We start from the raw sequence: 26,305 nt of genomic DNA on the forward strand, positions 1-26,305 counted from the left end.
GAAGCGGTCCAGGCTGGCGGCGCGGCGAGTAGTCCAAGGAGCGGGAGCGGAGAAATGAAACACAGGTTTCAACAGTCACACCAGAACTGGTTTATTATCAAAAAATGCGCCCTCTATATACCCGGCCGTGATCGCGTACCGCCCGACAGTGGGAAAGTACAGCCAATCAGCGGCCGGGGGAGAGAGACAGCCATATCTCTGTCTCTCTCTAATGGGCACCGGACGGGCTACACTTTCATACCGTACCGGTGCCGTTCCAACAGTTCGTTATTACATTACAATTTACAAGTTTATTTTATCAGTAATCTATTTATACAACTTAACATCTAGGCGCATTTAATATTAACATTGTCTTATTCTTTCTTACATCTAATACATTCTGTAAATACATGAGAAATCGGTAGAATCCATAGAGGCCCTTCTTCGGGTCGCATTCCGACGGGCGACCGTTTCGCTCGCCGCCAGGCGCCTGGAATTCTTTTTCAGGGCCGCCGTACGGGGTGTGCGATCCGTCCGTAACACTCCCCCCGTGCAGCTAGTCTGCACCTAAATTCTCGGGGACGGGTCGCGCGCCTTCTCTTCTTATTACCGCGATCTTTGCGGCCGGCCTGGTGTAGACCCCCCTAGGGGTCTTTACCTCCACGACTCGTACTTGGCCGTCTGCTGCTTGGTCGGCTCGGGTCACTATTCCCCGCGGCCAACAGTTCCTCGGCAGGTTCGGGTCGACAATTACGACCATGTCGTCCTTCTGGATCGGAGGCGCGGGATCGCGCCATTTCTTCCGTTGGGCCAACGTTGGGAGATATTCCCGCAGCCAGCGCCGCCAGAACATATCCGCGGATCTCTGGGCGATCCGCCACTGTTTGCGAAGGCAGGCTCCTTCGTCGTCTTCGTCGTAATGCGCCAGCGTGGGGTGCGCATTAGCGGTTCCGATGAGCAGGTGGTTCGGGGTGAGGGGTATAGCTTCCTCGGGCTGCAGAGTCACCTGTGTAAGTGGACGGTTGTTAACTGAATACTCTGCCTCGGCCAGTATCGTTTTCAGGGTCTCCTCCTTCGGAGCCTGTTCGTTTAAAGTCGCCTTGAGAGCTCGTTTTACCGACCTAACGAGCCTCTCCCATGCCCCACCCATGTGTGGGGAAGATGGCGGTATGTATTCCCATCTTATGTTCCGAATTGTCAGCTCCGCCAACAATTTTCCATCCTTCCGTAGTTCCGTCACGGCGTCGCGCATCTCTTTGTCGGCGCCGTGGAAATTGGTCCCGTTGTCGGAGTACAGGGCGATGGGGCACCCTCTCCGGGAAATCATCCGCCTCACTGCCATTATCGTGGAGTCCGCTTGCAGTGAGGACGCGAGTTCTAGGTGGATGGCGCGTGTAACCATACACGTAAAAAGAACGCCATAACGTTTTTCCCGTCTTCGGCCGACAGTCACGGCTATCGGCCCGAAGAAATCTACTCCGCAGTGCGCAAAGGGCGGTGCGCCGTACGCAAGCCGGGATGCGGGCAACTGTCCCATCAGTGGGATCCTTGGTCTGCTCCGAGCTGTCTCACATGTCTGACATTCCCGTGATATTTTCTTAGCGGCGTCCCTCAGCCGCAGGATATGATACTTCGTTCGTAGGTCTGCTACAGTTCTTTCTGTTCCTGGATGTCCACCTTTCTTGTGGACATGTTCAATCAATAGCCGCACATATCGGCATGCTCCGTCGAGGACGGGTGGGGCAGTGAGGCCTGCCGCGAATTCGGACGCGGCCTTAAGGCGTGTACCCATTCGTATTATTCCATTGCTGTCCAAGTACGGCGTCGCGGCGTACAGACGGCTTCCGGGCGGGCTTCCCTTTCCCTCCCGCAGCATTTGCAGCTCGTCTTGAAATGAGCTTTCTTGTGACTTCCTAATCCACATGTTTTCAGCGTCCTGCATCTCCGCGGCGCGCAACTCAAACCCCCCTCCGGGTTGTCCTGTGACCGAGTGCCGCCGGCATCTGGAGATGAATCGTAGTACCCAGGCGGTCGTGCGCACCAGCCGGGTCCAGGAGGAGAACCGCTCCACCTGCGGGAGGGCCTCCTCGTTCCTTGTGTGTCCGACAAACTGTCGAACCGGTTTTTCTTCGAGCGCTTCTGCGCTTGGTCTCGTTCGCCCAACTTTCTCTGTGGGCCATTCTGTCTCTTCCTCCCTCAAGAAACGCGGGCCCCCAAACCACAGTCCGTCTCTTGAGAGGTCAGGGGTCCCCTTGTCGCGGGTTCCAATGTCCGCCGGGTTTTCCTTTGTGGGGACCCATTTCCATTCTTCACGCGTGGTCAACTCATCGATCTCTCCCAATCGATTGGCCACGAACGTTGCATATTTCAAAGGATCATTGCGTATCCAACACAGCACCGTGCTGGAGTCCGTCCAGTAGATCGTTCTTACTATCCTCGCCTGACTCTCCCTTTTGATGGTGGCAGCCATCCGTGCCGCCATCAGTGCCGCCTGTAGCTCTAGGCGCGGTATGGAGAGCGGCTTCAGGGGGGCCACTTTCGATTTGGCCATCACGAACGCCGCGTCGCCGGCGTTCACAAAGTAGGCTATCGCACAACAAGCCTGTTCAGATGCGTCGCAGAAGATGTGCAGCGTCACGAGTCGCCCTTTAGACTGTAGCACACATCTTGGTATTCTGCATTCGTTGTTCTCCATCAGCCGGCGCCACTCTGACCATCTCTCAGAGTGCTCCGGCAACAGCGTCTCATCCCAGCCCGTCTTTGATCGCCAGACGGCCTGTAGGATAATTTTTGACCGCACGGTGAGGCACGTAATAAAGCCGACCGGGTCAAAAATACTCATCGTCGCGCTCAGCATTTGGCGCTTGGTGGGGTTCTCGGGGATCGAGGCCATCTCGGTCCCATATTCGAAGAGAAACGTGTCGCTCCTGGGGTTCCACATTAAACCCAGGACTCTTTCCGTTGTATTTGCTTCTCCTATTCTGATGGCATTTTCCGCCTTTTCCTTTTCCGCAATGCCTTTCAGGACTCCTGGCTTATTAGACGCCCACCTCGTGAGCTCAAAGCCTCCCCTTAGGAGCACCTGCCTCAGGCCATGTATGAGGGATGCGGCCGCTTCTTCGCTGTCGGTCGCATCCAAATAGTCATCCATATACATTCGTCCTTGTATGGCCGCCGCGGCGGCCGGAAATTCGTGTGCGTACGTTTGGGCGACCTTGTCGCGGACAAACTGGGCACTACTGGGCGAGCATTTCGCGCCGAACATCATCGATGTCAACATGTACGTTTCGGGTTCATCCCGGCTATTCGTTCGCCACAGGAACCTTTGCGATGGCTGGTCAGCTTCATTGATCCTGATTCGCAGAAACATCTCCTTGATGTCTGCGGCTACCGCCACGGCCCCTTCCCTGAATCGAAGGAGGTTCCCCAACAGCGAGGACAGGAGGTCTGGTCCTGTCAGTAAGTGGTCATTCAATGACGTCCCCCGGTGCTGGGCGGCAGCGTCAAATACCACTCTTATCTTACCCGGCTTGTTCGGGTTACTCACAGCGAAGTGAGGTAAATACCACTCCCTCGGGTGGTGCACATTCTCTTCTGCGGGGTCGAGCTTCACAGCATATCCTTTTCCAATATATTCACTTATCTTGGCCTTGTAAGCCGCTGCCAATGCCGCGTCACGTCCTAGCTTCCTTTCTAGAGAGTGAAGCCTGTTCAAGGCTGCCTGGCGATTGCACGGCAGTACGTCTCCGTCCCGAGCCCATAATAGCCCGGTCTCCCATTGGCCTGACGGGAGCTGTCTTGTAGTATTCTTCAAGAGTTCCAATGCGCGCTTATCGGTTGCGCGATTCCTTTCGGCGGTGGAGACGCCCAATGACTCCACGGCGAAGTTTCTCTTCAATAGCTCGTCCAACCCTTGCTCGACCCGGTTGTTTGGCAGATTGAAGTTGGGGTGTACGGTACCCCCGTACGTTACTGGCCCCAGTGTGGTCACTATGGTCAGCTGACCATCCTCCCGAAGCACTGGAGTGTCGATCGGGAACATGAGAGACGCGTTATCGAGGCCGATCAGCATCTGCGGTCTGATGACGCGAGCTCCAGTCCGCGCGGGCGCGCCACTTTTGTGTACAAGGTCCAAGTCCTTGATGGTCCTCGCCCCGATCTCGAATTCCCCGTTGTGATCACTTATCAAGGTCACCGTTACACGCTGCGACCTGTGTGTGTTGCTTTGTCCAGTCGCACCTTTTATCGTCAGATTCCTTGCTATCCCCGTAGCACCTATCGCGCGGGCGACACCCTCCTCGAGGAGGGTCACAGACGCAGCCTCGTCCAACAAGGCGAACACTTTTGCGGTCCCCCGCGGTCCCTTCAAAGTAACCGGCAGCACTTTGAATGTGACCGGGACCTCACAGTCATTTGTCCACAGCACCTGCGCATTGTCCACAACTTCCTCACTTTTCACGGCTTCCGCGGCACCATCCGTGCGGTAGTGCAGGATTCTATTGTGGTGTCTCCGGCAGATTTCACACTTTCTTGCTTCACACTCGGGCACCCTGTGCCCTGATTCCAAACACTGGAAACACAGTTTGGACAGCCGCACAAATTCCCAGCGGTCGTCCACGGTCTTCTTCTCGAACCGTTTGCATCGGCGTAAGTTATGCCCGCTGGCCTTACAAAATACGCATTCCTTGTCACTCGTCGTGTCGCGCGTCGCAAACACGTGACTCCTTGGCTCGACGCGTCGAGCGTTCTCGCGGCGGGCGGGCTCGGCGCACTTGTCGCGCTGACCCGCGCGCTCCTTGTCTCTGTTCCTCGCCACCATTCTGAACAGACCTCCGTGGCGCGTGATGCCGGCGGTGATCTCGTCAAGCCAAGCGGCGAGATCGTAGATACTGCTCCTCGTCTCGCGGCGGCGATCGCGGAACCAATCCCACCGGAGTTGCGTCGGCATCTTGGCAACCATCTCCGCTAGCAGCTGCGGGTTGTCGAGATAGCAAGCGTCCATCCCGTCCACGGTGGTGATGACGTTGCGTATCGAAACCGCAAAATCCACGACTGCTTCATCCGCGGGGTGGTCGGCGAGACTCGGCATCCTCCGGGCGTCTTCCAGTATCTGCGCGATGATGAGTGTCGGGCTGCCGAAGGCGTCCTCCAGCGTCCGCAATATTTCCGACACGTTGCGCGGATACAGTAGCAGGCCTGCTACCATGTGACGCGCACGCCCTTCCAGTGCGCGCGCCAATCTTCCGATGTTGTCAGCGTCCCCTATCCCCCATCTCTCAGTAGATTGGAGATATGCCGCGTTGAAGCGGCGCCATTCCCTCGGGTCTCCGCTGAACTTGGGCAACTCCGGCGGCTGCCCCGACCATCGAAAGTAGTCCCCGCCTCGGGGTGAGGGTTCCGCGTAGATTGCTCTTCCGTCATCTCTGCGGTGCCGTTCGTCCGGTCGAGCTCCGTCGACCCATTCGCGTACCGGGTAGCGATCGCGTTCGTCCGGTGCGCGCCAACGCAAGCCAGAGGTTTCCATACGCCTCGGCTCCGCGTTGCCAGTAGGCGCCGGGCCATGTCCCCCGGGCGCTTCTCCTCTGTGGCCGGTCAGTTCGTCCCGCGATTCCCCAGCGAATCGCGTAGGTTCCGGATCCAACACCGGAACCGGTAGAGCTGCGGCCGATGTCCTGAATCCCGTTCTGGGCTGATTGGCGGCGTCGTCCTGCCGCGTTCGTAGGTGGGTGGATTGTTCGACACCCGCGATAACCTCCCCCCCTGGGGAGCTTACGTTAGCTGCTGTGCACTTCGACAACAGCTCACGGAGTTGCTGGAACTGCCTCTCGTTGCTGGCGGCTAGCTCCGCCATCTGGCGGCGCAAGTCGCTACTCGTATCAGTCCGGACTGAACTGACAGAGTCCCGATCCTCCTCACGGCGCTGCTCTTCGGGCTCCATGGCGACGTTGCGTCCCGACCTCAGGGATGCAGGCATCGTAGCTGGAGACTGCGTTGAAGGATCCGGCTCGAAGGACCAAAATGTAACCGGCGTGGGTTACGTGCGATGACTCTCAAAAATGTACACGCCTGGCCTTCTTCGGAATCTCCCAACTATGCCACCGTTGTAAGGGGTGACGTTCCAGACGGCCCCGCCGTACCGAGTTACCGAGTAAGCTGGATACGGACGGAGGTGAATGGATGTATGAGCCGGGAAGAGCGGCACTGGACCGACAAGTCAACCTCAATAGCCCTGATAAGGGCTTTCCGAAACTGGTCCGTGAATCGGTATAATGAGGCGAAGCGGTCCAGGCTGGCGGCGCGGCGAGTAGTCCAAGGAGCGGGAGCGGAGAAATGAAACACAGGTTTCAACAGTCACACCAGAACTGGTTTATTATCAAAAAATGCGCCCTCTATATACCCGGCCGTGATCGCGTACCGCCCGACAGTGGGAAAGTACAGCCAATCAGCGGCCGGGGGAGAGAGACAGCCATATCTCTGTCTCTCTCTAATGGGCACCGGACGGGCTACACTTTCATACCGTACCGGTGCCGTTCCAACAGTTCGTTATTACATTACAATTTACAAGTTTATTTTATCAGTAATCTATTTATACAACTTAACATCTAGGCGCATTTAATATTAACATTGTCTTATTCTTTCTTACATCTAATACATTCTGTAAATACATGAGAAATCGGTAGAATCCATAGAGGCCCTTCTTCGGGTCGCATTCCGACGGGCGACCGTTTCGCTCGCCGCCAGGCGCCTGGAATTCTTTTTCAGGGCCGCCGTACGGGGTGTGCGATCCGTCCGTAACAATATATATATATATATATATATATATATATATATATATATATATATATATATATATATATATATATATATTTATTTATTTATATATATATATCGATTTCATAAAAATATTGTAACAATAATTTTAGTAAGATTCTGGGAAAAGTTGTATTATTATCATTTATTAAAAAATGGCTACTCACCAAATCCAATCGTTTTAATACTGCTGAGACTGGTAACTGTACGTAATTAACCACAATAAATTGTTTTTTTAACCACAATAACTTGTTACAGTAGAACCAATAAAATATGTAAATAATAACATTTTAAAAACAACACAAAAAAAACACAAAAAACAGACACTAAGATTTCACGATTTCATGACACAAGGTGTAATCTTCTACAAATTCACTGATAATTCGTCATCAGAGCCATTTGAAGCACTTTTGTCGCACTCAATTAATCCAGCATTTTGTTTTTTGGATAAACACCAAAAACACCTAACTATAAATAATATTCCAGGTGGTTAGAAAACACACAAAAATAAACGCGTCCCGAAACTATACTCTGCAAAACTAACGACAACTTTTGTTCGCGACCTTTTCTCGGATTTTGAGACCGAAATTACATAAGTTTTTTTGGTAATAAGTAGTTTATTTCTAGCCACATCGCGACGCGCGGATCTTAATAAACGATCACTGGCATTCTTTGCATGTTGACGCTTTTAAATTTAGACAGATACTGAACGGTCTTCTCGCGTCGGGCGGGAAAATCGCGTCCCGGCTGCGCAAACTCGCGCGTTCAGCAGTCTCGACTTCCATTGGCTCGTCTCGTCGCCGGGGGGACGGGAAGAAAAGCAACAAGCGATTTATTCTTTACGTGATTACATACCTACTGTGCTCATTGCCGGACCGAATTCTGTCGCCTCCTGCGCATGACGTCATAATTTTTGAAAAAGCTTGAATTCGATTTCCTCCGATAGATTTAAATTTTACGAATGACCAAACCCGGTGACTAGTCAAATAAAATAGTAGTGGAAAAACTATGTTTGTTTTTTATAACATAAAATAAATTTAATAATAGGTCCAAATATTTAAATCAATTTCATGGTACAAAAATCCGTACAAAATAATCTCCAAAATCTTATATCTCCTTAAATTAAATACAGATTTCTTTGAAATTTGGACACAGCGTAGCAATCTAATACGCACGTGTGTTGCATCTGTAAGACTTTTTAAGTGTAACAGATAAAAACATGTTTTGTAAAATTCTGTTTGTGTCCAAAAACTTGTTCACAAATTTGGATTTCTCCACTTATTTTACAATTTTTGTAGTTAGTTTCAGGAGTTATTTTTACATTTTTACCTTCTCAAAATTAATGAAGAAGAATATGGAAGTCTGGGTATTTACAGGGCTTTTGATCTGTCATAGGCTGGTTACTTAACTGGTTGATCACTTTACACACGTGCAAATTTCACCATTCTACCCATGCTGCCTGTTTGAACGTAAAAGCAATACACGCAAAACTAAACCTTACTCATAGCGGACAGCATACTTCTTAACAGCTGCTGTCACGTATCATTTTCAATATTTTTAATGCATTGTTGTTTCATAGATTTAGAAATATTTTTATTGCTTTACAAGCATTTTAAATTAGAAATTTTAGAAATGTGTGATTTCTGTTTTCTTTCTATTCTATTTAACCAAACTAAGCCACAACAACATGAGCAAAGTACTACAACTACTACTAACATCAAGCTGTTTCTCAGCAGGGATAGACAGAGAGGATGGAATGCCGCACTCTCACTGTCCTGTCACATTCCTTGCTTCCTGCACTTCATACATCTAGTCATACATATCCTCCGATTACGTAGACTTTTGACACCACCAGATTTTAGATTCTGATTTATCTGGTCGTGCCAAGCCTTTTTTGGCTGTCCTCGTTCTGTTCTCTCGTTCACATTTGCCAAATGTACTTTCTTCATTAGTAAAATATTTGGCTTTGCTTCTAAATATTATTTAAGTGATGACTATTTTATATAAAAAAAATTGTGAACTATTATGTGTATAAAATAGCAAACAAAAATAAATCGTTCATCAATAAAATAATAATGTTATAAAAAAACGCCAATGAATTTTTTTCAGCATCATTCATTTTGTCAAACCAGAACCTTCAACTTATAAGTCCATAGTTCCTAACAGGACAACAACTTGATTTCCACATAAGCGTATTATATTATTTATTCATTGATTTCTTCCATTTTTGTATTATATAATTGTCCAAATATCAAAGAACGTCACAATCACAAGATGGCTTATGCAACACCAATATATTCCGATTAGTTGAAATAACATCTGTCGGTCTGATGCCTTTCGTAACTAAAAATTATCATATATGGGAAAGTGGACATTTATTGAGTATGTGCTTGATATTCAATACAAAGTTATTTCATATTAAGTGTTCGTCATGGTACAATAATATATTACAATATAATTTTCATTTTATAGTATTCAAGGTTATACTAGGTTCATCAAGAAAAACGCTTAATCTATTAGTTATTACTACTACCATCACTCCGTTTCACTACATGGGTACGCGGAGAGAATGGAATGCCACACTCTTCCATCCTGACATACACTGCTAACTTCATTAACATCCATACATTTAGTAGTAGTAGTAAGGTAAGCTAGGCACTACTTACTGGGGTAGGCAGTAGAGGTGAGTAGTAAGATAAGTTGGTTCTACTTAGTAAGGTAGGGTAGGTACTGGTTACGTTTTTATATGTCACGCGGGTAAGTTAGGATAGGCACTGCTCTTCTGCCTATACGGAAGGCACGCCCCTGCATTTAGTCATACATGCCCTCCGGTTACGTAGACTTTTGAGACCAACAGATTTTTGGTTCTGATTTTTGATAACCTGTTAGTGCTTCATGAAAATCAAAACTTAAATATGTTAGTAAGTAAATATAAAAACGACTGAAATTTTCTGAATTTTGGATTACATGAGAAAATGTGTTTTAATTTTTTTAAATAATTTTGTTAATGAATATCGAATGAGAGAGAAAAAAGTGTGTTTCAAATATATGATATATTTTTTATTATTTTAAATATTAATTACAAATCAAGGATCTAGAATATATTATCATTTTGCATTATTATTTGCTGGAAGCTATTGGTTCTCAAACATTTTTGCTAAAGCCCCCCCTGTCCCTCTGGATCAAATGATTATTTATTAGCCCCCTAGAAAATGTATTCATCTCCATACTAAAACAATTATTTTATTTTACGTTTAATTCATTTTAGTCATTGTTGTAACAAAAATTATCAACAGATGAAATTTATATTGAAAACAATGAATTCTGTATACAAGAGGAATTTAATAATCTCAGATTTTAACAAAATTATCAATTAAGTTTTTATTTTTCACAAAACGGAATTATGGAAGGTGTTAAAATAGTTGGGAAACAAGTAGATTTCGTTTTAATTCATCGTTTGAAGTTGTATTTGAACGTTATCATAGATATGTTGATAGATGCCTCTTGTTATGATATTCGCATGATCAGACCAGTGTATTTCAGATATGGTAACAGTTATATATTTAGTGGCATCTGTTATCAAAAATGTAAAACATTTTCCGTTACATATTTTTATTTCAATGTGAAATCTATTGAATTTTACTTGAAGTTCTTCTGGTATGATAAAACAGGAAACTACTGTGAAAATGACAGGTAGCGCTCCTACGGCATAATTAGTAAGTTGAGTTGAAAGTTCCAACAGGGCATCTCCGATCGATGATATCTGTGTCAAGATTATAGAATAAAATTCCTAATTTTCCGTTATCCCGCAATGTTTTAGAAAAATACGGTGAGTCAAGTTACATTTTTGCGATCTGGCGTCTTTTCGCTCGGTCCGTGCCATTTTCGGGGTGAAAGTTGGAGAAAGTTTCCCGGGAGCAGCCGTTGTTTTCAGCGAAAATGACAGGACATTTTTCAGCATATGTGTCGGGTTTGTACTGAGAGTTACATAATTCTTTTGCAGTTTGAAGGATGTCCTACATGAAGAGGCCCCGCGGGAGTCCCGCGACGGCGCCGGGGCCCGGCCAGAATGTTTACAACCCGACTCAGGTGAGTGTCGTGACAGTTAGGTTATGTTGTTGGGACATATTGGCGTTGCGTTACTCCCATTCGTGACATCGCCTATTGCTGACGTGCGGGCGGACGCAGCGAATTATATCAGTATAGTAAACATGATTACAATACGATGGAGGTCATCAGAAATAAACGTTCTCTAGGAATTAAAATATCTCCCACTGAACCCATATATCTAATTAGTTAACAGTAGCACCAGGAATACATATGACAGACGAATTTATTCATTTGTTTATTCATATAACAACACGTATTGCATAAATACATATTTATAGAACAGGCTGGATATTTTCATGTCTGAAATTTCCTCAATTTGCTAAACTTATTTCAGTTTTTTTTAATTGATGAGGAAAATCTCATAAAATTGTACAATATCCTACCATCTTGTTTTCTACTAGAAATGTTAAGTAGTACTTTTTATATAAAGTCATAGATGATCATATTGACTTGTTTACATTTTTTTGACATCTCAACATAGATGAAGGAGAATATGGACGTCTGGGTATTTACAGGGCTTATGACCTATTATAGGCTGGTTAAAATGTAAGAAAAAACTCAAATAAAGTGGATAAAACCCAGATTTGTGAACAAGTATTCGGACACACTCAAAATGTCATATCGAATTGTATTTATTTTGTTTTTTTTTATATAAACACATTTTTTGCAGGAAACGCTTAAAAGCGTCGTTTACATACTGTTGGTAGAGAGCGGGAGACGCTTATAAGCGTTATATTTGTTTACTTTTGATAAAATTAATAATATTTATATCAAAAGTAAGCAAATATAATATATCGTGTATGGTTATAATTTATCATGTACATATTATATGAGATATTACGGTGTTAGAATCAATTTATTCAATATTAGCCTGGACTGGTACCTGAAGCGGAGGGCTGATCACCTTTCCTTCATGTGTTAACGATCAAGATAACACTGCATTTACATGATGCAGTGCCCTATGCACCACTGGGATGCGGATAAGGGTTTGAAGATGAAGAAGACTTTTGATAGATTGCGAGAGATGCCAAAAAACATTGTATATATTGGAACTGGGTCTGCGGTTACTTGTGATTAGTGTACTGAGGGTCGGGTGGCAGACTGGTAGAAGATAATTAGGGTCGGGGTTGATGAAAAAACTGCCCGACAACAATGTAATAGCCAAATATCTGTTTTAACCCTTGCATTACGGTGCTAAAAACTTCCGCGTGCACCGGTGATGTGTATTTTGTATACCATATGAAAATGTCGTTTAAAACGGATAAAATGTGAATATTCTTAAATGTTGCTTTTATTGACCATAGTCGAAGTTGAAATGTAACAATTTTGTAATGTTAGCTCTGATAATACTCTGAAAACGAGAAAAAAAATACATCGTAAGTGGCCGTAGTAGCTGGCGTAGTGACATGAACGTCGCGTAAGACGATTTGCGCAGTAAACACGCTTAGACATGCGCGTATACACAAAGCATGCCACCCACGCGCACACACAGAAACGTTCTTGTATTGGTGATTTTTAATCCCTGATTTTTTTACAGATTATTTATTTCCGTCGCTGCAAATGAATAACTTTATATTATAATACTTTCACGTAATACAAAATTATATTACAGAGGAATACAAAAATTCTGAGCACATATCTATTATATTTTATATTGATATTCTCATTTGAAAAGTCGAGTTGTAATAAAAACATTTTTTTATTATTTTTATTATTTTTTTTTATTTAATATGGTTACAGTTTTAAGTACAACATAATACAATTTCTAAACATTTATACATATCGCTCACTCCTTTCAAGAACGTCATAAATCAAAAATCGTCAATTTTCACTTGTGCATGTTTTCGGAATGCCCAGAAAATGTACTATATCCCAGCAAAAGATGCATATTTTTAACTTAATATTTACCCGCTATAGGGCAGAAAATGTTGTTTTTGCATTTTGAAGAAAAGGTTTTGTTTAATTATTTTTTTAAACATACTAAATATTTTTCAAATGGAGAAAAAACCTTCGGTTTTACCTAAAAAGATCTGTTGCACATTAAAAAGTTCAATAAGTGGCTCTATATTTATCTTTAATACATTTTATTATACTTTCAAACTTTAAAAACGTTTTTTTTATATATGACGTTTTATTTTTTGACATCTCATCAAAGATGAAGAAGAATATGGAAGTCTGGGCATTTACGGGGCTGACGACCGTCATAGGCTGGTTTAAGTGATCACTTTACACACGTGTAACATTCACCAATTCTACCCATTATTGACAACCACACTACTCAAATTCTTGGAAGTTCTATAAATATGAACCAATTTAGAAACCTTGTTCTTGAATCACTAGAACTTCACTAGAGACATCTATTGGTGAGATCTCACATACTAATATAAGAGTTTCTGCTTAATAAAAAGCTTCTTTACATCTCACCAATAGATGTCTCTAGTGAAGTTCTAGTGATTCAAGAACAAGGTTTCTAAATTGGTTCATATATATAGAACTTCCAAGAATTTGAGTAGTGTGGTTGTCAATAATGGGTAGAATTGGTGAATGTTACACGTGTGTAAAGTGATCACTTAAATCAGCCTATGACGGTCGTCAGCCCCGTAAATGCCCAGACTTCCATATTCTTCTTCATCTTTGATGAGATGTCAAAAAATAATATGAAAATAACTCCTGTAATTGGAGATAATCCAGATTTTGTGAACAAGTATTTGGACACACTCAAAATGTTGTATATATGACGTTGTTCAAAGGAGTGAGCGATATGGCAAACTTATAGTTTAGATTCGCTGTGCCTCATACAAACATAAATACATATCACCGGGAGGGGAAGGTTAACCTCTGAGGGCTATATATGAAGATTTATGTAGGGGGAAAACTTTTTATTTCATTAACCTTTTAACCGCGCTACCTTTGTTCCTGAGAGACGCCCGTGCGCGGCGGTATTTCGCCGTTTTTTAAATGATTACTTTTATCATGTATTTAGTTAAGAAACGATTTATTTTCACTAACAAAAACATTCAACGGGATTCATTGTGCCTTTTTGGTACTCTATAAAACACTTGTGTCACATTATTCTTGAAATATATCGTAATATAAACAAATGAGATCGTAACATAAATAAATCGAAGCACGTATCGTGTGTCACTCTTACCCACTGGCGATGCGTAGCGTCGAGAGTGAGACAGATATAGGGCATGATTATGGCGCGTACTAATTACCGACCTCAAGCAAAAATCAGGGATCTGTTCTTTTATTTATATTTGTGATGTTACAACTTATTAGTCAGATATTTCAACAGATGTCATAAGGCCAAGGATTGACATATTATTTTATCCAAAGTTCCACACCATGAAAAAACCCCTCCAAGTTGAACTGAGGTTCGAAACTTGGAGCAAAGTAAAAACACATACGCTTATGTCAGCCGCGTATGGGGCATGTTTTGTGAAAACACATACGGTTATGCGAGCCGCGTGGATCCGGTTAATATTCATGTTCTAACCACAACATTGACGATAGTCAAGTATAGAGGAAAACTCTCTGAACTCTGACGCCAACCCATCACCAAGATTGGATAGCGAGCCTTTGCGAATCCAGAATACAACCAGTTTCCGTCACAACCGAAGACACCTTTATATATTATAATTCATGCACACTCTAATATTTATTTAATATTATCCTGGACTGGTCCCTGAAGCGCAGGAGTGATCACCTTGCCTTCATGTAAGTAATGATCAAAATAACACTGTGTCAATATGATGCAGTGCCCTATGCACCACTGGGTGCGGATTATGTTTAGATGAAGAAGAAGATATTTACTTAAGCTAAAATTATGGTATGAGATGTATTGAGTCAAACAAGGCACGCATTCCAGAAGGATTAGCTGATACATATGACGTAATGATTAGCTACAATTACCATGGATAAAATAATAAAAAAATATTAGTGTTGATTGTCAATCAAGGCTTTTTCTTCTTCTTACCGTTATCCGCGCCCAGTGGTGCATAGGGCACTGCATCGTATTGATGCAGTGTTATCTTGATGTTACTTACACGAAGGCAAGGTGATCTCACTTCTGCACTTTAGGGACCAGTCCAGGGAAATTTTACATAAATTTTGAAGTGTCGGGTTGTGGTCCCGTGGTTAGTGTCGCGGACTCTTAAGTCAGAGTTTCTCGGTTCAAATTCACTTTAATACACAATATGATACCTATTTCTATTAATGAGCCGCTTAGGCTTACAGAAAGAGCGTTTGTGCACTACACGGGATTACACTGAATCTTACCGTCAGGCACGTCAGTTAGCGTTTTAAATCGATGATTGGCTTGGATTGGCTTGTGCTTTTGTCCATCTTTCTTCGGATCGGTGCTCTTGATCGGTGCGTGAACACATTGCGCGTAAATTTGATCACGCTAAACTGTCGTAGTCGCTTTCATTTTTTAAAACCGGACTGCTGGACGGTAAAATAACGGGTAGTGCACAAGCGCCCAAATAGTATGAAATTGAAATATTTTTGTAAATAATAAAAAATCACAAATATTTCTCTGTTTAAAAAAAATATTAATTATCTATCCCAAATACTTTATACAGTTATTTTGTTCTCTATGAAATACAAATTGCTTAAAATATTCATACCCCTGATATCGATTTTGTCATTTTCTACATACACACTTGTGTATTTAAATAATATGCAAATATATCACATTTGTTCAAGTATTTTAGCGCATTTTAAGTTCTTTTGTTTGAGCAGCTGTTATGATTCTCAAATAATTGGACACACCGCGGCAAAAGAGACCTAACTCCTTTTTTTTTCATCGAAATCTACAAAAATTAATTGGTAACAAAACAGTGTTATTAGCATCTCAACATAAATGAAGAATATGAATGTTTGGTATTTACAGGGCTTATGATCTGTCATGAGCTAGTTTAACCGACCACTTTACTCACATGTAATATTCACCATTCTAGCCTTGATTGTCCGCCTCCGATTGGTGTAATGGTTACCATGTTTAGGTACCGTGCTGGTGGTTCCAAGTTCGGTTCCCAGGGGGGGTAAAAATAAATATTAGGGATTCTACACTTATATTTAATATTAACCTTGACTGATCCCTGAAGCGCAGGAGTGGTCACCTTGCCTTCGTGTAAGTAACGTTCAAGATAACACCAGCATCAATACGATGCGATCAAAATAACACTACGTCTATATGATGCAGTGCCCTATGCACCATAGGGTGCGGTAAGGGTTAGAAGAAAAAGAAGCCTTGATTGACAACCAACAATACTCAAATTAGTGTTATCCATAGTAATTGTAGCTAATCATTACGTTAGATGTATCAGCTAATTCTTCTGGAATACGTGTCTAGTTTGACTCAATACATCTTAAACGTCATTGTGGATATTCAACTGCAGATGGCGGAGGTAATGCTCCCCCCAGGGAATTGAACTCGGGACCCCCAGTGCGGTAGCCGAGCGTGCTGACCATTACACTACGTTAGTCACACCTCATATATATTTTTACTTTTTTACAAAGCATGAATATTAGAGTGTGATATCACTAATATTTATTTTCAACCCCCCTGGGAATTGAACCCGGGACCTCCAGCACAGTAGCTAAATACGCCAACCATTACACATTACGTAATAGGTTTTCCTTTTTTTAATTTTTATGATTACAAAATTTGGAGTTAGATCTTTTTTTACGCGAGGTCTTAAATTTGTATTTTCTGCAAGATTTTGGTTTGCGCTTTAAAAATATGAATATTTATGATTTCATATGTTTAACAATTATGCAAAGATTTGTTCTCGGTTTACAAATAATATTTCAGTTGATTTCAAAATGCCGTTCTGTTTGTTTTAGTCGAATCATCGCTTACTTTTTTCTTTTCATTATTTAGGGTGACACTGTTCACTAAATTAAACTTTTATAAAATTTAAATGGAAAATTAAAATTTTGATAATTAAAATGTAACTTTGTTTTAAAATCACTATAAATATTTTATTTTAACTTAATTTTAATGCCTACCGGTTTCGAAGCTAACCGCTTCTTTATCAAGACTGATTAATACTAAAACACTATCTACTTAAACAAAATTCAAAATATTCTGACTTTTGAATTGATTTTTTTAAAGTAGATAGTGTTTTAGACTGATTAATCAGTCTTGATAAAGAAGCGGTTAGCTTCAAAACCGGTACACATAATTAAGTTATTATAAAACATTTGTAGTTATTTTAAAACAAAGTTACATTTTAATTATAAATTGGAAAATCACAAAGTTAGTGCTTGAAATATGAATTATAATAACTTTTGAGTTTATTTCATGCAAAGACGACTAGTTTTGAGAACAACAGATCTTCTTTTTCTTCAGCTTGGAGTGGGCCTTGTGGCCTCTTTTTAAGAGCGATTATCCTCCTGCGATGTTGATTTCCAGCTGTCAATCCATATCTTTGGTGGTCTGCCCGGGAGATGTCTACCTTTGGGTTTGCCGTGCAGTGCGATGCGGGGAAGTCTGGATGGTTCCATTCTGCTCACATGCGCATACCATTGTCTTCTTCATTGTCTTCCCCACCTAACGACGTCTTGGGTCTCGCATATTTCTCTTATCCTGGTGTTCATTATTCTATCCCGTAGGCTCTTGCCAGAAATGCTCCTTAGAGTTGCTGCATTGTCCGCTCATTGGTAATTCTCATAAATTACTAATTGAAAAACATATAAATTATATCGCTCACTCCTTTCAAGAACGTCATAAATCAAAAAACTTGATTTTTCAGGATAACGTTTTAAAGTTTAAAAATATAACGCAATTTATTAAAAATAAATATCAAGTCACTTATTAAACTTCTTACTGTGCAACAGATCTTTTGAAGTAGAACCTGAAGGTTTTTTCTCCATTTGATAAATATTTATAATATTAAAAAAATTTATTAAACAATACCTTTTCTTCAAAATGCAAAAACAACACTTCCTGCCCTGTAGCTGGTAAATATTAAGTTAAAAATATGCCGCTTTTGCTGGGATATAGTACATTTTCTGGGCATTCCGAAAACATGCCCAACTGAAAATTGTCGATTTTCGATTTATGACGTTCTTGAAAGGAGTGAGCGATATGTGTATTATATACAACATTTTGTGTGTATCTAAATACTTGTTCACAAATCTGGATTATCTCCAATTATAGCATTTTTCATGTTATTTTTTGACATCTCATCATAGATGGAAGAAGAAAGAATTTGAAAGTAAGTCCTGTAAATGCCCAGACTTCCATATTCTTCATCTACATTGTCAAAAAATAATATATATTATTTGTTAAAAAGTGATATCTCTCGTATATTCATTGTCATATTGTTGCATTGTCAACAGCCCCCACTGCCGGGAGTACAGCCGATGCAGCAGCCCTCTCAGTGGCTAGGACAGCAACAGCAACCCGGTCAACCCGCTCCCCCTCCAACCGGCTACCCCCTGCAGCAACCGCAGCAGCAGTACTGGCAGCAACCGGCCCCCGCCGCCTACGCCAACCAAGCCTTCCAGCAGCCCAACTACCAGCAGCAGCAACCGGCTCAGAACCAGTATCACTATCAGTACGACCAGCAATATCCCGGGCAGCAAGGGTACAATGCGCAGCAGGGCTATCAGAATTACCAAGCTCAGCCGTTTAACGCTCCCAATCAGGCTGCTGCTAACCCTGGTGTTCAAGGTCAGGCCGATGGTGATAATTGGGACTATGGGTGGCAGGCGGATCCGATATCCCAGCAAGCGAACAGTCTCCCGGCCAATGCCAACCAGCAAACGCATCCGCCTCAGAACATGAACACAAGGCATCAGATCAACCCTGTACAGCAGAGCACTCCCAGTAATGCTAATGTTCTGGCCGATAGCTTTGCGAATACGTCGGATTCGTGGAGTTTTCCTCGGGAAGAGATGGTTCAACAGGAACCGGTTAGGAATCAGACGCCGCATGGTTTGAGGGATCCTTCGCACGACAGTACAGTTAGGCCAAGTGTGCAAAATCAAAAGGCACCGAGTCCGAAACCTCCTGTCTTGCCTTATGTTCCGGTAGATAGCGCATTCGGTCACGATACTAGGGAAATATCGCACGACGATAATAAAAATGTCCATTACGATGATTCGATCACGAACGATCATCATTTGCCCCCTGTTTCTGAACCCAACATCAAAACCTTGAATGATAGAGAAGCGTTAATCGAACATAATATCCCGAATTTGGCCATCGGCAGGAGGTTCCACAGCGACAACCTGACGCCGCAGTGGTCCATCGAATCGCAGCCGTCCCAGGATTCGAGCGACGGAATCTTGTCTCACACGGAGAGCACCAACAGGAGCGAGGATCCGTCCAGGAGCTCCAACAAGAGCAGCCCCGGATTCAACACCAACGACAATACGAACTTCAACTATGCTCACCCCGTTGACAATGTCAGTGATAATTTGTGGGACGGTTCTTACGTCGAAAGTGTTCCAGCATCCCAAGGGAACATCGCGCCTGAGAATATTGTGAATCAAGAATTTATCCACGGTGTTAGAACGATGAACATCAATAGGGAGAGTGTCTCTCCCGATAAGAGTGTCAGGAGTGATGGTGCCTTGCCACCCGTATCGTCGGAGCACGGTGCGTTGCCGCCTCAAGTTGCTACTCCGCCCTTGCCTGGCGCTTCTCTGTTGCCCCCGAGTGGCAAGCCCCCACACTTACCTCCCAGCATGCCCGGTCCACCGCCAACTGGATCTTCTGCCCAAAACCCGTTCAAACGCTCCGGTCAACTCTCTCACAGACCTGCCAATAGAATCGCGCCGGTGATGCCTCCTGCAGATAATGTCCCAGTGCTTCCTATAGATTCCCACGTTCCTCAGTCTTCGCCCATACCTCACCAGGAACAGGCACCTTCGATCAGGCAGCCGTCTCCCTCTCTCCGCCAACCTTCTCCGGGCTTGGTCAACACTCGTAACATTCCACCTTCCGCGTATAGAAACGTACAGCAAGTAAATTATTCTACGGCCAATCTCGAAACTACTCCGGATAATTCCGAGAGACCCGATATTCCGGCCCCGATGAACTACAGGCCGATGCAGTATCCGCACACCGGGCCCGCGCATCAGAATGCGGTAGAAAATTTCGAAGTCGCTCCTAATAATGATAGAAATGAATACTTGCAAACGGGTCATCTCTCGGACGCTGCATACGACAATTCGAATTTTGTCGACGAAGACTTGTCTAGAAACGCAATGCGGGAAAATTACCCGCCTCCTGGATTCAGACGGATGGTCCTGGGTCAGCCGGAATCGGAATTCGGACCGAATTCCAGTTTCACTAGCGATGAACCGCCTCCCGGACTCTCGCGGATGGTTCCGGGCCAGCTGACCGACTCTAATATCTACGCCCAGCCTGATGAAGATTATTTGGACAGGCAAATCGATGGGCAGACTACGGAAAGCGACAGCTTGAACAATTCCACGTACATGAATAGAGCTCCGACTGTTTACAGGCAGGTTGATGGCCAGCCCACGGACGATGAGTCCAGCTACAACCAGAATGTTTCTAGAAGCTCCTCGGATCGGAGGCCAGTAGGCCTGGATAGAATGGTGCCCGGAGAGTCCAGCAGCTTCGGCAACGCTCAAAACTTCCAAAGCCAAGGCTTCGGCAGCACAAGCGACGAGAGAGTCGTGACTGGCTTCGGACAGAGCAACGCATCAGAACCGAGAGAACAAAACATGGACGGGTCGGACTATTCAGAGGTCGACGCGACTCAAATGAGAAGCGTCGTAGGAGCTACCGAAACCATAGAAAATCCCGTCCAAAACATCGCCTTAGAACCCGAATTGGTCCAGCGAGACTTGGACATGGAAGGGGAGAATCTGCAAGACTTGAGTGCCATTTCGTCGGCCGACTTTTCAATGGTCAGGGACCAAAACATGGACGGGGCGGACATCCAAGACGAACCGGCGATACCTCGAGCCGTCGACGTCCTAGACTCGGGGTCGGATCGCCACTCCAACCAGAAACAACCCGGACTCGGTAAAGACCAGCAACATGCAGAAAAGGACAGGAAATACCGGGACGACACCACCGGGGACGAGTCGGAAAGAGACAGGATATACAAGCGCAAAGAGAAGGAGAGACCCAAGTCTTCAAAGGAGAGAGATACAAGATACGGAGACAGGAGAGACGAAAGACGATCAGACAAGGATAGGAGAGGAGAGACTTCGAGAACCGATAGAGAGAGAGATGACAGGTACAGAAAGAGTAACAGAGACGTGAGATATGAAACAGAGGATACAGACTACTACTCGGACAGAGAAAGAAGGTAATTTAACGGTCTTGTACTAACTTTATTAATATTTATTTTATTAATTTGGCAGTAATCCAGTAACAGGATGTTTCTGCCAGTGTCAAGTCTTATTTTTATTTACAAAAACAAAATAATAATAACAATTTAAAAAAAAAAATAGATACGGCGTTTAGTTTGTAGAACTCCATTTTAATTAATGAATAAAATGTTAGAATCAAACACTGATTTTTAGTGTTCTTAACCTTTCCGGGAGTACAAAAATTGATGTCCGACATTCTCTGGAGAGTGGGTTCATTTTACATAAAAAAAAATATTTTCTTCATTAAATCGATGTATTATGAAGATAATTTTAAAAAAAACACCTTTTCAAAATATTTTTAAATTATGACAAAATTACACACAAATATCCACAGATGTCATTGCTATACAAGTTACATCATACTGACAGACGGACTTTGACGTTCATTAACGTCGATACTCCTTTAAGGAAAATTCGCACTGACGGTCATATACGTCCATACTCCCGGACAGGTTAATTGTGTTTTATTATTTAAAAAAACACATAAAAATAAAATACAATTTAGCAGACTCTAAAAACCCGTGTCTATTTTAGATGCTTGTCTGCAGGTAAGATAGTAAGGATAGGAAAGGTAAATGTGAAAAATGCATCACAAACACCCAGACCAATTGAAAATAAATCTTTCTTGAATTCATTTTACAATTGGCGGGAATCGAACCAGCGACGCCAGATCACAGTCGAGCGTCTACCCAACCTGCCTTATTACTACTCATTACTTAGCGTATATTGTAAAAAAATACTGTACCAATTTTTTGGTATCTTCTTCCAGGCGTTACAGAGAGAGCTCCTATCCATCCGGCAAACCCCCACGACCCGAAGCCGGCTCCAGGAGAGAAGAGGACAGCAGGCGCTCTTACGACAGAACCGTTAGGGACGAGCGAGACAGGAGACGCAAGGACGACAGGGACCCCAGATACGACAGCTACGAGAGCGAGAGGGACGGAGCCGCCCGGAGGAGGGACAAGGAGAGATACGAAGGCAGGGAAGAGGGGGACAGGAGATATCCGAGAGACGATAGAGGATACGGAAGCATGAGAAAGAACAGAGGAAAGGATGAAAGAAAGAGAGGTAAGATTTTTGTCTTCTCGCAATTTGGTTTACTATCTAGCTTTGTGTATTGTCACTCTAGAAATCATAGTGATAAATCAGGAAATGCTGCTACAAGTTATAGTAATGCTTATTAACCTTTTAACTGCCGGCAGGTACATGTATAGCGGTACCCAGCACGCCGCGAATTTGACCACAAAAATAAAACCTTCTAAACATATCGTTATTGAAAGTCTAATAACGTTTATTTATAAAACTTACCAAATAAATGAAGAGTGCGCCAGTCGTGCAGTCATTTATCCATGATCATAAAATTAATTATTTTTGGTGCAGGGTTGTCACAAAATTTGTCATAGAAAATATGAAAACTAAATTATATATAAAGTAATTATGATTAATTTTATTCAACAGAAATAAAAATCAGAAAATTCTACTGCAAAATAAGTTTCAAATATAATATGAACCGCTATACATGAAACACAACATAAAACTGTTCTCTGTAGACGAAAAATTATTGACAACCCTGAGCGCCATCAGTTGTTCCGATGACAATGCTCTCTTTAATTTACGCTTCAAGTGGTAAAAACAAATCCTGTTTCAATTCTAAGTATGCAAAGATATTCTCAATAGATGTCACTATGCGTTCAATATATTTGTACATTTTAAATAACTGATTTTCTTTAGTAAAAGTCTATTTAAAACGGGGCGTCTTAAGATGTTATTTTTTGTATGAGCGGCACTCCGGTCACAGAAAATTATGCGTCTTAAGACCCTTTTGGCAGTTAACCGGTTAAAACGTGGTGTCCATTCAACCTTCGGGTAGTATGGGAAAAAATTTTAACTCCTCGATGTTATTTGTTATTTCCAGATCCCAGGTATCCTCCCCGGCCTTCCTCGAGGGATCCGGATCCCGCCGAGGACGAGCCGAACGAGACGAGCGGCTCCGGCAAGAGGGACAGGCGCAGCGTGGACCGGGAGAGAGAGAGAGACGCCGACAGGAGCCGGCAGCCCAGGCACAGGAGGGACCGGGATAGGGGATACAACCAGCAATACTACGACAGTGAGTGTTCGCGTATTACGTACAGGATGTTATGTACCAGTCAATGTGGTGTCATAGGGTGAAAAATCCAATGTGATCCAACAACATTTTGAGTGTGCCCAAATACTTTTTTTTCCTATATGTACGGCCGTAGCTAATTTGTGCACATCGCTCACTCCTTTCAACAACGTCATATATAAAAAAACTTGATTTTTCAGTAGAACATTTTTAACGTTTAAAAATATAATACAATGTATTAAAAATACATATCAAGCCACTTATCGAACTTTTTTTTTGTGCAACAGATCATTTAAGGTAGAACCTGACTGTTTTTTCTCCATTTTTAATTAATGTTTTAAAATACTTAAACAACACCTTTTCTTCAAAATGCAAAAACAACACTTTCTGCCCTGTAGCGGGTAAATATTAAGTTAAAAATATGCCGCTTTTGCTGGGATATAGTACATTTTCTGGGCATTCCGAAAACATGCACAACTGAAAATTGACGATTTTTGAAATATGACACTGTTGAAAGGAGTGAGCGACATGTAATACAATTGTATGTATTACAGGTCGCTCATGTACTTGTACAATTGTATGAGCAACATGTAATCATTGTATAAAATAAAATAAATAATAATAATAAAACCCTTATCCGCACCCCAATGGTGCATAGGTCACTTTGTCATATTAACACAGTGTTATCTTAATCGTTTACACATGAAGGAAAGGTGATCAGCCCTCCGCTTCAGGTACCAGTCCAGGGTGATATTGAATAAATATTACAGTGAAAAAATCACTTATATTTATTTTTACCTCCCTTGAGAATCGAACCCGGGACCTCCAGAACGGTAGCCGAGCGTGCTGACCATTACACTACGGAGGCGGACTAAAATTTTAAATAATATTCTATAAAATAATAATCTATTTTAAGTATAAGTAGATATATCACTTACGTTTGGATGAATAGGGCGGTTCGATAATATTTTACTTTTATTTTAAGGATATGGATACTCCATGGATCCGTACGCCCAGCAAATGTACCAGCACCAGCAGCAGACCTACCAGTACTACGAGAAGCTCCGCGTCAGCAACCCGCAGGCCTACCTGGAGATATACAACAAGTACATGGCCGGGCGGGGAGCTGATCCCACCTTGGGCTATGCGGAAGGTTCGTGTGTAACAAATCTTTGTTCTTTCATCAGTCGATCCGGCAGTCACCTTGTGGTGATATCTATTAGTTTTTAATTTATATTTTATTTGTGTAAATACATACAGTCCGCCTCCGTAGTGTAATGGTCAGCACGCTCGGCTACCGTTCTGGAGGTCCCGGGTTCGATTCCCAAGGGGGGTAAAATAAATTTAAGTGATTTTTTCACTGTAATATTTATTTATATTACCCTGGACTGGTACCTGAAGCGGAGGGCTGATCACCTTTCCTTCATGTGTAAGCGATCAAGATAACACTGCGTTTATATGACGCAGTGCCCTATGCACCATTGGGTGCGGATAAGGGTTTATTTGTTTATATATATAAATACATATCTGACATCCCGAAAATTCAAAACAAGATTCAGGGAACATGAATTATTTCTTTATTTATTGATTTGCCGTTTAATTTCCAGAACTCCATTTTAATTTATGTATTAATTTTAAACCAAACACAGATTTTTCGAGTCTACTAAATTTATTAAAAAATTAATATTGTGACAATTGTTTCGCCTTGTTAGGGCATTCGTTTAATAATGCCCTAACAAGGCAAAACAATTATCACAATAGGAATTTTTTATGTTTTTTTGTTAACCTTTTAAACGCGTTAACTTTGTTCCTAAGAGACGCTCGTGCGCGGCTGTTACTTTTATCATGTATTTAGTTATGAAACAATTTATTTTCCTAAACAAAAACGTTCAATGGGATTCATTGTGCCTTTTTGGTACTCTATAATACACTCGTGTCACATTATTCTTGAAATATATCGTAATATAAACAAATTACATCATAACATAAATAAATCAAAGCACGCATCGTGTGTCACTCTTACCCACTGGCGATGCGTAGTGTCGAGAGTGAGACAGATATAGGGCATGATTATGGTGCGGACTAATTACCGACCGCAAGAAAAATCAGGGATCTGTTCTTTTATTTATCCTTGTGATGTTACAAATTATTAGTCAGATATTTCAACAGATGTCATAAGGCCGAGGATTGACGTATTATTTTATCCAAAGTTCCACACCATGAAAAAATCCCTCCAAGTTGAACTGAGGTTCGAAACTTGGAGCAAAGTGAAAACACAAACGCTTATGTCAGCCGCGTATGGGACATGTCTTGTTAAAACACATACGGTTATGCGAGCCGTGTGGATCCGGTTAATAAACTTAGTAGACTCAAAAAATCTGTGTTTGATTTAAAATTAATACATAAATTGATTATTTCATAAATTTTTTCGGCGGTCACATTGCGATAATATCGATCCACTTTTTTGGTGTTTGAAAATGATGTGGAATGTATTGAAACGCGTGTCACAATAGATTTTAAGAAATAGTGGTATGTTCCAAGTAAAACTCAAATGAAAAACATGAATTATGTTTCAGAAATAATCATTTTTCAACGTGCACCAACCATTTAATAGATAACAATCGCTCTTAAAACAACAACATTGTAAAAATCTTAAAAATTAATACGTATAAAGTCCTTAACCTCAATATTTTTACACAATAAAAATTCCCGATCAATATGAATAATAATAAACCTCTTATTTACAATATGAGTGAAAAAAATTACTTGCGAATAAAATATTCATTTTCTTTCTCCTCATATTTCCCGATATTCCTTATCAATATTATGTTTTCATACCCTATTTAAAAAAAAAACTATGATTTTCATTAACTGTGTGTAAAGCACTCTGACTAATGTTTATAGACCCTAAAAAGTTTGACTTGTAAGTCG

At 42.4% G+C, this 26,305-nt stretch overlaps 2 protein-coding genes across 5 annotated transcripts in view; one reads left to right on the plus strand and one right to left on the minus strand.

Moving 5' to 3' along the window:
• Nucleotides 1-535: 535 nt before the first annotated feature.
• LOC148307259 (uncharacterized) lies at nucleotides 536-5,953 on the minus strand. The gene is made up of 2 exons (XM_088263671.1): nucleotides 5,753-5,953; nucleotides 536-4,645 (listed from the first exon to the last, which is right to left on the minus strand). Exons 1-2 carry the CDS (start codon nucleotides 5,951-5,953, stop codon nucleotides 536-538), a joined length of 4,311 nt encoding a protein of 1,436 aa, XP_088119797.1.
• Nucleotides 5,954-10,507: 4,554 nt separating this feature from the next.
• Sec16 (endoplasmic reticulum export factor secretory 16) overlaps nucleotides 10,508-26,305 on the plus strand; it is a 69,258-nt gene continuing 53,460 nt past the window's right edge. For all 4 annotated transcript variants that reach the window (XM_088263725.1, XM_088263726.1, XM_088263723.1 and 1 more), the window contains exons 1-6: nucleotides 10,508-10,618; nucleotides 10,793-10,878; nucleotides 18,253-21,206; nucleotides 22,040-22,338; nucleotides 23,186-23,377; nucleotides 24,360-24,527. In XM_088263725.1, coding sequence (XP_088119851.1) covers nucleotides 10,801-10,878; nucleotides 18,253-21,206; nucleotides 22,040-22,338; nucleotides 23,186-23,377; nucleotides 24,360-24,527 — 3,691 coding nt within the window. In that variant the 5' untranslated portion in view covers nucleotides 10,508-10,618; nucleotides 10,793-10,800. The remainder of the gene's footprint in view (nucleotides 10,619-10,792; nucleotides 10,879-18,252; nucleotides 21,207-22,039; nucleotides 22,339-23,185; nucleotides 23,378-24,359; nucleotides 24,528-26,305) is intronic.

This window comes from Brachycentrus maculatus, unplaced genomic scaffold (assembly GCF_059751285.1).
Source record: "Brachycentrus maculatus isolate JH-2025_06_01 unplaced genomic scaffold, ASM5975128v1 h1tg000202l, whole genome shotgun sequence".
Classification (NCBI taxonomy): domain Eukaryota; kingdom Metazoa; phylum Arthropoda; class Insecta; order Trichoptera; family Brachycentridae; genus Brachycentrus; species Brachycentrus maculatus.